Source organism: Mus musculus, chromosome 5 (genome assembly GCF_000001635.26).
Source record: "Mus musculus strain C57BL/6J chromosome 5, GRCm38.p6 C57BL/6J".
Classification (NCBI taxonomy): Eukaryota; Metazoa; Chordata; class Mammalia; order Rodentia; family Muridae; genus Mus; species Mus musculus.
Genome location: NC_000071.6, coordinates 34,006,931 through 34,022,326, shown reverse-complemented (window position 1 = coordinate 34,022,326; position 15,396 = coordinate 34,006,931). Strand labels below are relative to the sequence as shown.

At 45.7% G+C, this 15,396-nt stretch overlaps 1 protein-coding gene across 3 annotated transcripts in view; it reads left to right on the top strand.

The window, feature by feature from the left end:
- Poln (DNA polymerase N) overlaps window positions 1-15,148 on the top strand; it is a 162,348-nt gene extending 147,200 nt beyond the window's left edge. For all 3 annotated transcript variants that reach the window (NM_001289803.1, NM_181857.4, NM_001289804.1), the window contains 5 exons: window positions 7,974-8,084; window positions 8,747-8,825; window positions 12,673-12,740; window positions 13,426-13,487; window positions 14,818-15,148. In NM_001289803.1, coding sequence (NP_001276732.1) covers window positions 7,974-8,084; window positions 8,747-8,825; window positions 12,673-12,740; window positions 13,426-13,487; window positions 14,818-14,898 — 401 coding nt within the window. In that variant the 3' untranslated portion in view covers window positions 14,899-15,148. The remainder of the gene's footprint in view (window positions 1-7,973; window positions 8,085-8,746; window positions 8,826-12,672; window positions 12,741-13,425; window positions 13,488-14,817) is intronic.
- The last annotated feature ends 248 nt before the right edge of the window (window positions 15,149-15,396 follow it).

The window sequence follows — 15,396 nt, the reverse complement described above, 5'->3', positions numbered from 1 at the left end:
TTCTAAGGCCACAAGGAGGCCAAGTCCACAACTTGTTCACATAGTTATATCTTAACACAAAATGAAAAATTGTCTAAATCAAGATATCTCAACTGTAATCAACCAAGACTGCTGCTGCTTTTGCTCCTCTACCTCCTTCCCATGCCTTGGTGGCCTTAGAGTGGCCATAGCCATTTTCACAATTTAACTGGGGGTGGATGGGTGAGGGAGTAGATTCCTGCACTAATATACCCATGGCTTACCACTCACTCCTAAGTACATGGTGGAGGCCTGCCAGGTATCCTGACATGAGAATGATTTTGAGAGTGTTACTTCAACCCTGAGCACCAGGGCATCAATTCCTTTTGCACTATAAATAGGAACTCAGTAGCAGTGCTGGGAATGTTGGGTAGAGTAAAAACAAGGCTTAAAACATGTATAGTCAGATTACATCCAATTTGGACCGCAATGGAGTCACTCCATGGACAACTATAAAACAGGTCAAAGTACATGGGTTTTCAGACACTGAGCCTATTGCTGTAGATGCTGAGAGAAAAGAAAAATGAGATGAGTCCTTGTAAGTGCCTATGTCTAGAGGCACACAGTATAGCCCAGGAGAACACTTGCACAGAATAACCACTGGAAACAGCCAGATGGATCATTCTAGGATTCATACAGGCCAGAATAAACTCCCTGGATACCTGATACATCCAGTAAAGGCCTCACAAGGGCTACATCTCATAGCCCTACAAAAAAGGTTACTCTAAAGTCCTTGCCCTCCAGCATAAAGATAAACCTCAAAGACAAGGAGATACATAAGTGGCATAAACCTGCCAAGACACCGGCAGATAGAGACAAGCCACACTTATGCTGACAACATGAAGTCTGAGATGCCCAGCATCCAGTCAGAAGCTATGGACGTGTGAAGGCATGGGAAGCAGATGTGCTGACCCAGAAGCACACTGTCCTGTCCTTGTATTACGTCTCCCATGGAGTGGAGGTACTCAGAACCTCATCACTTCATGATGATTACATTGAGGGCAGCTCAGTGCTTGCTTACCTAACATGTGCAACACTCTAGATTTCAGTACTTAACACCCTATCACCACCACCAAAAAGTTATAGATTTTTTTTATGTAGAGAATTGTACCAATTCTCAGACCTATGAACTCACCAATGAAAAATTTGCTTCTGATCCACACCAAGTTAAAACAGAAGTCTTCACTTCTTGGGAACATATGTAAGCAATTGCAATGGCTATTCTTGGTTGTCAATTTGACTACATCTGGGATTAACTAAAACCCAAAAATGGAGGCACAGCTGTAAGGGGTTTTTGCATTATTTGAAGTAGGAAGATCCACTTGTAATCCAAATCTTTGAGGCAAGAAAACACAGATCCTTTGAATCCAGACCACTTTAGCTTCCCACCTCTAATCTGGGCCAAACCTTCTGCTATAAAGACATGGAAAAAGGAAGTTTTAGCTCTTTGCCTGCTTACTCTGGTCTTTTTAGCAAGTCTAGATTCCAGAGTCTACTAAAGACCACCTAAAATATCCAGTCTCATGGACTGAGCAACTGCTGGATTCCTGGGCTGTATGTTCACAGCTAGCCATTGTTGAATTAGCTGGACTGCAGACTGTAAGTCATTCTAAGAAATGCTACCCCCCTGCCTCTCTATATATGGAGAGAGTAAGATCCACTTCTAATCCAGATCTTTGAGGTATAAAAACTCACCTTTAATCCAGATCATTTTAACGGGGAAACTCTACCTTGTAGATAGAGGCCAGGTGGCAACACTGAATTTCCAAAGGCAAGGGGATCATGGCTACTGGAATGGACAGCACAGATGAAGCAATTCCATAACAGCCTGACCCATAATGGGCAGCACAGGCAAAGTAAATTTTATGGTGTCATGACTCGTGTGGATCTTTGGTACTGGTTAATCAATCATGTTTCAGTCATGAAATAGATAAGAAGCCTACTGGATTTTTGTTTGATTTGTTTAAGTAGAAAAATTCTGAAACAAATGAAACAGAGGCTTCACTGGACTGTGGCAAAAGGCAATTTCTGTCCATGAATCAATTTGTGGACTTGAGTTAGTTGGTAGATCCAGAACCCCTTGAATGAAGGGATGTCAAATTTTCCCTGAGGAAGGACCCTGATAAAATACCTAAAAGTTTTACTGTTAACATATCCCCCATCCTTCTCCCAGAGGGTCCTACAGCCTTTTACAAGGGTAACTGTATACTGGGAGAAAGGAAACAATCAGACTTTCCAGGTCTATTAGTTCTGAATTAATGCTGATTCCAGGAGATCCCAAGAAATACTGTGGCCATCCAGTTAAAGAGGGAACTCATGGAAGTCATGTGATTAATAGAGTTTGGGCTGAAGTCCAACTCACATTAGGTCCAGTGAGTTCCCGAACTCAACCTGTGGTTATTTCTCCAGGCCCAGAATGTATAATTGGGATAGATATAAGTTGGCAGAATTCTCACATTGGTTCTCTGATCTGTGGAGTAAAGGCTATTATAGTTGGAAAGGCTAAATGGAAGCCTTTAGAGTTGCCTCTGCCAAGGAAAATAGCAAATCAAAACTAGCTTCAGATCCTTCGAGGAACTGTAGAAATTAGTGCCACCAACAAGGACTTGAAAGATGCAGGGGTGGTGGTTTCCTCCACATTTCTCTTTAACTCACCTATCTGGCCAGTGCAGAAGGCTAAGATCATAGGGTGTATGACAGTTGACTATCAAAAACTAAATCAGGTAATGTTTCCAATTGCAGCTAAAGTACCAAATCTGGTATCCTTACTTGTAACTTTAATTTTTTCAATGTCTACTTTGAATGATGACCCTTAAAAACTTTAACCTCCCTTGTAGCCTACCACCCACCAGAGGTAGTGGAAAAGAAAGGATATGGGGGAAGTGAACCTGTTTAGTAAGGTTCTTTGGAGCAATTTCTGTCTGTGTTGTCTGGAAATCAGCAGTTCAGTTCACAGGTTAGGAGCAACAGCACGATTCACTCACAAACACTTCACAAATACACCAGCAGTCTAGTTGGGTAGAATTAGGATAGCAAACACAAATCAGCAGCAGTGGCACTACCTAGCAGAGACAGCCAGGCCTCAACCTCAGCACCAGTCAACAGGAGGAACCTGGAAGGATGCCATGAGAAGTTCTCGGCTGTGCCTCTCTCAGGGAAGCCAAGATCAGCGAAGATGTGAGACCCATAAGCAAGCCTAGCTCAGCCTCTGTCACTGGCCATGGAGTCCTATTTATACCCTCCAAACATCACGTATCTTCCACAGGTTTTGCCTCAGCATGTGTACATGCATCTGTCACAGCTGATGTCACTCTTCCAATCAGTCCAAGTCCACTGAAGCAGCAAAAAACTGTAGCATACCACCAGAAGTTTCTTGGTGCATTTCTTTCTATGAAGTCTGACAAATGCAACTCAACTATGCAATATAAGGCAGACCAATACATGTGTGTTGTTGTCAAAGAATCCTTCATCATGTGTCCTTTCACATGCTTGCTATAGCAGAACATCTTTGCTCCTGTGTCTGCTTCAGCAAAACATCATGAGTCTGCCTTAGTCTTTTACCTGTGTCCACTTCAGTGAAATACTCCTTCACATATTTGCCCCAGCAAAACACCATCTAACACTACTGACTCTCCAAAAATCCCCTTAAGTTTCCAATTCACTTACTTGAGCAAATTAACACATCTGGTAAATGGTTTGTAGCTATTGATCTAGCAAATGCTTTTTTCTCCGTACCTATCCATAAGGACCACAGGAAGCAATTTGCTTTCAGTTGGCAAGACCGACAATAAACCTTTCAGTTTTACATCAAAAATATACTAACTCTTCAGCCCTGTGTCATAACCTGGTTAGAAGGGATTTTGATCATCTCTCTCTTCACTAAATATCACATAGATACACTATATTGACAATATTATTTTGATTAGATTAAGTGAGCAGGAGGTAGCAACCACTTTGAACTCATTGGTAACACATATGCATATCAAAAGATGGGAAATCCAACCAAAAATTCACTGCCTCAGTGAAATTCTTAGGAGGCCAGTAATGTGGGCTGTGCAGAGCTATTCCTTCCATGGTGAAGGGAAATCCATTGCACCTGGCCCCTCCCAACACCAGGAAAGAAGCACAATGTTTAGTAGGCCTATTGGATTCTAGAGACAGCACGTTCCTCACTTGGATGCGTTACTCTGGCCCTATTATACAAAGTGACTCAGAAAGTTGCTAGCTTTATATGGGAACTGGAACAGGAGAAGGCTATTTAACAGGTCCAAGCTGCTGTGCAGGCTGCTCTGCCACTTGGACCATATGATTCAGGTGACCCAAAGACACTTGATGTTTCAGTGGCAGATAGGGATGCTCTTTAGAGCCTTTGACAGGCCTGTCTGTATAAGTGAATCACAGAAGAGAGCTTCAGGATTTTGGACCAAAGCTCTACCATCATCTATAGACAACTGTTCTACCTTTGAAAGGAGTTGGCCTGCTACTGAGCCTTAGTGGAAACTGAATGTTTGACAAGGGGCTACCAAGTTACCATGTGACTCAAGCTGTACCTCATGAGCTGGGTGTTATCTGATCCACCAAGTCATAAAATAGGATTTGCACAGCAGTGATATATTATCAAATAGAAGTGGTATATTCATGATCAGTTCTATTCATGATCAGGTCTTGAAGGCCCAATCAAGTTACATGAATAAGTTGCCCAAATGACTATGGTTTCTACTCCCATTACAATGCCATCTGCTACCAAGTATCCACCCGTAGCCTCATGAGGTGTTCCCTGTGATTGGATGACTGAGGAAGAGAAAACTACAGCCTGGTTTATTGTTGATTCTGTATATTATACAGTTATCATCCAAACACAGATAGCTGCAGCATTATAGTCCCTTTCTGAGACAACCCTGAAAGACACCAGATAAAGGAAATCTTCCTAGTAGGCAGAACTTTGAGCAGTACACATGATTGTACATTTTGTTTGGAAGGAGAAATGACCAGATATACATTTGATTCATGAGCTGTAGCCAATGGACTGGCTGGATAGTGAGAGATTTGGAAAGAACATGATTGGAAAATTGTTGAGAAAGGCATCTGAGGAAGAAGTATGCGGATAGATCTCTCCAAATAGATGAAGAATGTGAAGATACTTATGTCCTGTATAAATACTCTCTAAAAGGTGACTTCAGCTAAGGAGGAGTTCAGTAATCAAATAGATGTGATGACTCATTACATGGACAGTCAGCCTCTTTCCCTAGCCATCCCTGTCATTGTCCAATGGCCCGTGAATAAAGTGGCCATGGTGGCAGAGATGAGATTATGCATGGCCTCAACCACATGGACTTCCACACACCAAGCTGCTGTTGCTACAGCTGCTGCCAACAGCAGACACCAACCAACATTGAAACCCAGACATGGCATCGTTCACCAGTTTGAGCAGCCAGAGACCTGGTGGCAGATTGACTACATTGGCCCACTTCCTTTGTAGAAAAGACAATGCTTTGTTCTTACTGGATACTTATTCTTGTCATTGATTTGCCTTTCTTGCATGTTATGCTTCTACTGTAAAATCACCATCAGTGGACTTAGAGAAAGGCCTTATCATGGTATTCCACTCACACAGTATTGCTTCTGACCAAAGAACTCATTTCACAGCCAGAGAAAGGCAACAGTGAGCCCACGATCATAGAATCCACTAGACTTACTATGCTCCCCACCAGCCTGAAGCAGCTGACCTGAAAGAAAGATGGAATGGCCTTTTGAAGACAGTTACAACACCAGTTAGGTGGCAGCAGCATGGAAGGCTGGGCAGGGTTCTTCAGAAGGCAGTATATGCTTTGAGTCAGCATCTCCCATAGCCTAGATCCTCAGTCAAGTAATCAAGAATTGGAAAAGGGAGTCGTTCTACTCACTATATCCAGAGTGACCCACTGGGAAAACTTTTTTTGTTCCCTCAACCTTAAGTTCTGTTGTCCTAGAAGTTATGGTTCCAGAGTGGGGAGTGTTCCTGCCAGGAGACACAGCAAACATTCCACTGAACTGGGAGCTCAGACTTCACCCTGGCAACTTTGTGTCTCTAATGCCCTTAAGCCAACAAGCTAAGAAAGGAATAACAGTGTTAAGAGGGGTGGTTGATCCAGATTACCATGAGGACATTGGATTACTTCTACACAATGGAGGTAAGAAAGATTATGTCTGGAATGCAGAAGATCCTTGAGGGTGTCTCTTGTTACTACCAGGTCCTGTGATTACAGTCAGTGGGAAACTACAATAACCTAATCCACTTGCCAGAAATGAAGGTCTGAGTAACTCCTTCCAGAAAAGAGCCAAGACCTGCTGAGTTTCTTGCCCAAGGGTAGAGGAAACACAGAATGGGTGGGGTAACAGAGGAAAGTAGTTATAAAGACCAGTTAACTTCAAATGACTAGTTACATAAATGAGGATTATAATTGACATGTTTCTGCTGAATTTTGTTAAATAGGCATTTTTATAGATATTTGTGTTTTCTTTCCTCAATTTCTTCATATGATGTAGTACCAAGAGAATATCAATGGTTGTCATATTTAAGTTTGAGATAGTAAAAGAATATCCCTCAAGGGGCATTGGCACCTAATCTAAATTTAGAGTGCATTTATGGTTGTGCAAGGGATGGTTATATCATGTTAGGTGTAATTATGACCCATTAAATATAGAATGCATTTGTAATTGTATGTTGGATAGTTATGTTTTGGCATTATTATGACCTGATTATTTTTATTTGGAAATGAATTTATCATGATATAAGTAGATATGATTGTGTGTCAAGTTGTCAATGAGTAGATTTGTGATGACTATTCATGGTTGTCAATCTGACTACATCTAGGATTAACTAAAACCCAAAAGTGGAGGGTACACCAATGAGGTATTTTTTGCTTAGTTTGAAGTAGTAAGATCCACATTTAATCCAAATCTTTGAAATATGAAGACACACACACCTTTAATTCAGATCATTTGAGCTGGGACCTCTAATCTGGGCCAAACTTCTCTGGAAACCTATATAAAAACATGAAAAAAGGAAGGTTTTGCACTTTGCCTGCTTACTCTGGCCTTGCTGGCAAGTCCATTCCTTTACTGTCATTAGAACCTACCTCTTTGGGGTTCCAGCATCTACTGAGATTCCAGCTGAAGTGTCTAGTCTTGTGGACTGAGCAACTACTGATTCCTGGACTTTCTGTTCATAGTCAACCATTGTTGGATTAGCTGGAATGCAGCATATGTGTCATTCTAGTAAATCCCTCTCTATATAAAGAGAGATTCTTTCTATAAGTTCTGTTACACTAGAGAATCCCAACATAGTGGGATTTTATGTGCTTTTATATTTATTCATTTATTCTTGTTTTGTGTGTACAAGTGTTTTGCTTGTAAATATGTCTATGAGCCACAAGCATGCAGTACCCTCAGAGGCCAGAAGAGGATGTCAAATCCCCTGGGACTAGAGTTACAGATGGTAGCTGTGATGTGGATACCAGGAAGTAAACCCGGGTCCTCTGGAAGAATAAGTGCTCTTAACTACTAAGCTATCTCTTCCCTACCTTTTATGCATGTCCTCAAAGCCCCAAGCTATGTAAGCTTTGGGACCCAGAAGACCTCAATCTACCTTCCTGTGAAGACACTCACACTCCTTGCTCTCTCTCCATTCCAGCTGCCATACACTCTTGAATGGCTCCTGTGCCCAAGCCTTAGAATAAAAAACCCTGCCCTTCCTTATTCTGTGTAAGATTTTAGTGAAGCCAGAGGAGAAGAGTAGAAGCTTGATGGCTGGCCAACAGAGGCCACCCACTGTGGGCCTTACTCTCCCACAGACGCCACCTGCCCTGGGAATACTTGGGACTGCCTTGTGAGCCGTGGCAGAAGAAAGGAGGCACAGCACTCTCTGTGCTATGCCACTTGTTCCTGTCTCTTATCTTCTCCTTCCTCTGCCCTAGGCTATGTGACATCCATCTTGGGTAGAAGGAGGCCTCTCCCGAGGATCTGTGCACAGGACCAGCAGCTTCGGGCACAAGCAGAGCGACAGGCAGTAAACTTTGTGGTACAAGGTACCAGAGCCCCTAGCCTGCCACTGTTGTGGTTCCTTCCCTGCAGGTCCATGTCCCCTGATCCTCAGGTATTTGGATGTTTGGTGTGAAAGTCATGCTCTGAAAACTGTCCTGTATGGGCCTCACAGCCCTCACCTGTCCTGCCTGGTAGTAAGTGTCATCACAGCTGATGATGGGGTAGCAGAGCCATGTTTATGTTTAAGACATTTTTGGAAGGATCCAGTGAGGTATACCTGTAAAATTTAAAACCACCATGAGCTAGACCTGTATGGGGAAAAAATGAAATATAGAGGTGGCCTCCCATAACACATGGAGGCCATTCTGTTTCCCTCTAAAAGCAGAAATCAGAGTCTTTAGGAATTTCACCAGCAATAGAGCCAGTCCTGGAAATGGGTTACTTGACATGGGTTAGGACCCCTCTATTGTACACTGAGAATCTGCCTAGGGTCAGGTTTCCTCATTAAGGCATCCAAACTGTGTTCCTCAGCACTGAGAAGCAAGCAGCTGTTGCATTGAAGATGCATGGTTTGCTTCCACTTGCAAAAACTCCTTCATTGTTAGCCAGGAGAGTGAGCAGTTTCCATGGAAAATGTCTCTATAACAGCTCAGACACTGTGTGCCACATACCCCAGGCACTAAAACAGAACCCTTTGTGTCCACAGGCTCAGCCGCAGACCTCTGTAAGCTAGCCATGATTCGCATCTCTACTGCAGTAGCCACATCCCCGACCTTGACAGCCAGGTCAGTGAAGTAGTCATGTTTTCTGGGCCCAGCCTTGAACTCCTGCCAGTGAGATTTGTCAGGTGCCAAAAGGGCATTGCTCCTTCTACCCACCCCACTACCTACCCTCCATCTTACCCTAAGGACCCAGAGCTCCTCCCATGGCCCTCCACTCCAGGGTACCCATATCACTGCCTAAGTGGGTCAGCACCTCTGCTCCTGGGAGGAAAGCTCCAGTAGGAAGAAGACAGCTTTCCTAGGTCCTAAAATGTGAAATAGGTCTCATGGGCCCCTGTGTAGCAGCCCCAAGAGGGCTTTGTGGACATGGGAACCTACTTGCTATGGACATTCCTCACCAAGCTTACAGTTTTCTCTTGGCCTGAAATATAATTCATACTCAAGGCATTAATTTTTCCTTATCAGCAGTCTCTCATCTTTCTTTCAAAACTTTATTTCTCCAAGCATTTCCCCTGTCCTTTTCGGATTTGTACCTGTGTTCTTGGGTGTGGTTAACACCTCTACACAGGAGTATGCACTGTGGATTGGTGCCATACATTGTCAAGGGCCAGAGGCTCAGCATCAAGCCCTGTTGTCCACTGCCATTTGCAGCCCTGTTCCAGGCATGTTTTTACTAAACAGAAATAGGTTGGGAAGCTGCAAGCTTCCTCTGGGAAAAGTTTCAGAGGAAGGTGCAGACACTACAGCTGAGGCCTGCCCCAGGCATGGCCAAGAGTTAGCTAGGAACAGACTATGCAAAATTTGAGCCCACCTGATTTCTCTTGTCATCCTCCCTGCCTTCTGCCTAGTAGTCTCAATGATTTCCTCCCAATTCCCTGCAATTTCTGAAGTCTGTATATCTGCCCACTCCCACTCTTCTGGAGATAACCTCTTGCTTCACTTAGGCTAGTCAGGTTGTATTGTGAAACTTCCTAGATTCAGAAAGCATCTTCTGCCAGTTCTTGCCTGAGGTGAATGGACCTAGGACCAATCTGTGTCTGCCCATCCTGGCAGCTGCTGAAAGCACACAGTACTCTGCATCTACCACATGCAAGGCTAGCAGGTTGCCTCTCTGTTGCTTTTTGGAACTGTTGAAAGGTGTTGGCATGTTAAGGCTTAAGGTCTCCTTGGGGCAATGTCTTTCCAGAATGTAAGCCCAGAGAATCTGACTCAGGGCTACAGAGAAGAAGAAATGAGGTAATATGCAGCATGCACCTTGTTCAAATCCAGGCAGAGCCAAGCCAGGGCTGGTGTCCTCCCAGGGCTGCAGAGTCTCCTACCTTTTACCACCACACAAATGCAATTCTAGGGAACCACAAAGAATTCAGCATGGAAGAGTGTGCTGTAGGAGGGAGCATCCTGGCAGGCTTTTGGCAAAGGGATGAGATTAGGCCCTTCTGGAAAGTTCTCTCAAAGGAACCAGGATCTGTCTGCCTGTGTTAGGTCAACCAGATGCAAATACCGTAGCTCTGTGTCCTCTGTAGGGCAGATGTAAGCTATGGAGGCATGCCCTCCTTCTGGGAGCCTGGGTGGTCTAAGCCTGCATTCTTATGCTTCTCCTGCTTGTCCCTGTGCCCCAGCTTCCCGTGAGAAGTGCGATGTCTCTGTGTCTGTGATGGTGATGTGTGAGTGACTAACAGTCACACTTATTAGGTCCTGCCACACTGGCAGCTCAGACTGCATGGTGTGATTTCAAGAAGTGTGAAGGCACTTCTGCTAAATCTGGAAAGAGTTGCAAGTGCCTCTTCTGAAGTTTCTGCCCATGAAAAGTAAGCCCCTTGGGAGCCAAGGCCTACCAGACACCTTGATGTGAGTTTAAGGAAACACATCAGTGCTACAGCTTAGTCCCTGCCGTGTCCTGCCACAGTCGAACTTCTGGAAGGGCAGTGTTGGTGCCTTAGCCAGAGGAAGCACATGAGACACAAAGACGCCTTTTTGTGAATGTCTCTGATGAATAGTGAGTGTATACTTCACTATTCCTAGTCTGGCCCCAAGCATGATATGTCCCTTGCCTGCACAATCTTTAGGATGTACTTTTGTTGGTCTCTAGTAACTAGTAGCCTGGGATTAAAAGGTACACCATTGTCCTCCCTGAGAAGTCCAAGGCACAGAAGTTGCTGACTATTTTAAAAGCTTGGGCCCTTTCCCCTCGGTGTCATGATAGACATAGCTGTGCTGACGATCACAGTACCTTCCAGGCAAGAGATGGGTGGTGATGGTAAAAGCAACCCTTTACACGTCTTCCTGGGAGTCGGAAAACAGATGACTTCTGGGTCACCCGGTCATAAAGGAGGTGCTATGTATGCTGGGAACATAGACCCTTCTCTTTCCCATTCAACAGCAAAAGGGTGACAGAGAAGACAGATGGACAGTTCAGCATAGAACTCTGCTGTCAAGCACCATCATGGCTACTCTACTCAGACATGTAAAGGCTGCTGCTTCCTTCCAGCCAGAGTTCACCATCAGATCCCAATATCACTGCTGCCATAAGGGGATTGGCACAACTTCCCTGTGAAGCCTCAGCTTCTAGCTGCCACAGGGAAGCCCAGGGCAAACAGCAGTGGGGACATATGGCATTCAATTGTTGCCTTCAGAGTCCCATCCAGGAGACAGAGCAAGGACCACAGAGCATATGAGATCCTTCTATGCCCTCGGTCCTTCCTTGGGGGCTATAGGTCTGGTGACCATCCCTATCACATGTACTGCACACCCCAGCCCTGAGTGTGCAGAGCCAGAGATGCACCATACACTCCTATGTACCCACAAAGGTGCTAGCACCAGGTCTGGGGAGCACACAGCCACAGGATTCTGAAGTGTCATCTCCCTGGGAGGCTTGGACTCTAGGATTCCACCCTCAGGGAGCCTGTAGGTTTGAGCAAGCTAGTACATGTGCTAACATGGGTCTGTGGGTTGAGTGCTCAGATATCCCCAGCATTTCATTTCTCATCCTGTGCAAATCTGTACCTGTTCCTCCAACATGCTTACTCAACAAAGCACTGCTTCCTAGATTCCTACTGATGCCAGGAGGGGCTAAAGAAGCCATACAGGACTGTGCAGAAAGTGGAATCTGAGCAGCCCACAAAGCCAAGTTCAATTAGAGCTGTGGTTTGGTGCCCCAGAGTACATGTTCAATACCCTATGGGCCATCCAAAATACCCCATATCCAATGTGGTTTTGTACCTTAAATTTTTAAAAATTTTCAAGTTCTGTTGAATATTTTATGACTTTAAAAGAAAATTAAAAAGAAAAATATTGCCCCATCACTTCCTCTAAGCTGAGGGGTACATTCCCACTACATTCTAGATTTAGCTTCTCTCCTCCCAGCCTGAGTGACTCTCCTAACCCACCTCAGCACTGCTACCCCAATTGTGCACATCATCATACCCCAGTCAGTGGAAAGTGGGGAGCGTGGCAGGCAGTGGTAGCACATGCCTTTAATCCCAGTCCTTGGGAGGCAGAGATGGATGACAGTTCAAGGCCAGCATGGTCTGCAGAGTGAGTTCCAGGACAGTCACGGGTATGCAGAGTAGGGAACTAGGGACATGAAGAGGTCCCATGTGTTTTGCTTTCCCAGGGAGTTCTTTCTCTGCTCTGCCAGTCTTCCATGAGCATAAAACGCTCAGCCTGGTCAGGAACTGGACAGCTCTCCAGAAATCATGTCTCCCTCTCTCCTGGCCCCTGCTGCCCACATCCTGGAGCTGTCTGATGATAAACAACCCAGATCATAGTGCCAGGATGGCTATACCTATCCCACACAGAGCCACACTCTTTCATAAACCAAATGCCAAACAACCTATAAGGAACTTTAAAGGATAACCTTGGGTCCCATGTGGAGGTATCCACACTCCCAAGTGACTTCCTTCCTTTCCAGGTTAGTTGCCCAAATTCATGATGAGCTGCTGTTTGAAGTAGAAGACACTCAGGTCCCTGAGTTTGCAGGTGCGTCCAGGGGAGCATAGTGGGTGGTGGTGTCCAACAGTTAGGAAATGTGCTATCTCCTTGAACCTTCTCCTCTCTATATCTCAAGGCTTCTCCCAGATGGAAGAGAAGATATATGACTAGTGCTCCAGAATAGCCATGAAGCTTCTGTGCACAGGCATCTATGGCACAAACTCCCAAGATAGATAGTACTGTTAGGGCCACAAAGCTACCTCCAGAGGCATGACAAGTACATTAGACCTGCACCAGAAGCATCAAAGATCATGGCCTTCCATGCCCAGACTATTTTGACTAGGAAGAATAACCTGGTGCCTTCTCCTAGATCTACTGTCCCAGCCAGAACTGCTAGTGTAGTCACAGCACCTACTCACCTCAGTTGGCCTGCCACTGCTGTGAAGAGCTGGAGTGGAAGGGTGGGGCCAGCTCACTCAGTACAGTGACCAGAAGAATGGGCTGAGGGTCCTTTAAGCTACATTCTGAGCTACTGGGAGTTGAACAAAGTTTGAGGTTACATGAGAGGATCAAGGTCTTAAGTGACTTATAGACCCAAGAAACAACCAAGTAACTTGTATCAAGCAGCATTGAGCCTGAAGGTTCCTCAATCCTCGACTCTGGGGTCCTAGCAGCCAGAGGCTGGCCAGACCTTGACCCACACAGCCTGTAAGCAGCCGTTTTCCTGTTCTAGCTCTTGTCAGAAGGATCATGGAGTCCTTGCAACAGGTACAGACCCTGGAACTGCAGCTGCAGGTAAGGGGACATATCTGCCCAGCATCACTGCTATATCTCTTACACCTTGAGTCAACTCAGGGTGGACAGGAGGGTCCCACCCCCCAGAGGCCAGGAGGGCAAGGAAGAAGGCAAATTCCAGTCTTGTGCACCAGGACTACTGTCCTCCAAGCCTACACTTGCCTCTGCCCTGCTGAGGAACCCTTTCCCAGTAAGGCTGGTTCCTCGGCTGCTACCCAGTAAGAAGCCACCACCATGGATATCTGCTGTTGTTTTTACCAGCCTCTGGCTAAACCCCTTCCCTGAGACTCATTGAAGGTGTGAGCACTGGGCCCTACCTACTCCAAGTGCTCCCTAGGACATGTCTAAACTCAAGCCTACTCTGCACCTAGCTAACTTCTTGGAGGTAGTTCTAGGTTCTTGCCAAGAAAAGACCTTTGGATGTTTCAGCATAGGCTCCCAGAGCAGTGTGTACAACTGGGCAGTGAGTACAGGTGGAAGCCTTGAAGCCTGAAGAGCCACCCAGATGGTACCAGAAACACATGTTTTCATTTAGTAGAGAATCTAGCCCAGTGCAGCCCTCAGAACTGAGCAGAGCTCAGAAGCTGGCTGGCCACCTTTCAGAGCAGCCTTGGCTCTGCTCACAGGCTCTGAGGCCTTCCTGGAAAAGTCTCTCCTGCCCACTTTTTCCTTTATTGAAAGATACCCTGTGGCACACCAGGGCATGGCATGCCTCTAGACAGGTGGCCAAGTGGCAGACTCAAGGGCAGCATATGTATTTTACTCAGTTGATGGCAGGACTCCTCCTCCCTGAGATAGTCTATAAAACCTACAATTCCTGTAGTGAATCAAGAAGTAGGTGCTGAGGGAGGAGCTTGAAGCCAAGGAAACTAAATTTAGCTGCCATCGGGGGCCCTTGTGAGGCAGACGACTGTGGGAAATAGCTGAGGGCCAGTCCCTGTCTTCTGACAAGGTGGCTTTGTCTAGTGCCTTGGGAAAAGGCCCACCTCTGGTAGGGGTCTTCTGCCCCCTAGCACAACAACCCTGACAGGGTGAGCACATGTTACACTGAGACAGTCCTACCCTAAGGACCATGCCTGGGAGCCCTGTAGGCCTACACTGGCTGAGGCCTGGTAGACAGGGAGGTCCACCATGGTTCATGCACGGGATATGAGCTTACAACAGGGAAAATGGGAGCTTACATGTGTGTGTCCATATGTATGCTGGAATGTGTGGCTGCTCTCTCTGTAGAAGTGTGTGTCCGTAAGTACTGCTTCCTCATCAACCTGCATGGGACCTGGGAGGTGGCTGGGTTTCTCCTTGGAGCTCATTTCTGGTTGTCACCCCACAGGTGCCCCTAAAAGTGAACTTGAGTGTTGGCCGCTCATGGGGACACCTGACCCCACTGCAGGAGATCCTGGGCTCAGCCTGACCTCAGCCACAATCCAGCTCCAGTGATGAACCTGTTCCCTACTCACATGAAGGACATTTTTTTTCATCCTATGTTTGTCTGTATCCCTGGGCAACAGTGGAATGAGAGAGTTTGTTTTCACCAATCCATCCTACAGCCTTTCCCCGTATTACAGACTTGTACTCTGTGAGGGCTAAACTGATACAGACCACACAAAACCTTTGTGGGACAACTGGGACACCTGAAGTAAAAGCCTAATTAGAAGCTGTCTTCATCCTTGTGTGAGTGGGCTCTTCCTATGGGTACAAACACATGTATACTACATACAGTCTTCTCAGCAAGAGGCTGGACTGGGAACTAACTCAAGGCAGTTTGGCCCTTGATGAATGTCTACCCAGGCCGTTTTCTGTGCCAAATATAATCCAGTATGAACCGTGTCCAGTAAAGAAGCTGACATCTGGCACTTCGGAGAGCACCACAAGGTTTAAGATAAAAGGCCAGCTCCATGGTAGGTGACCT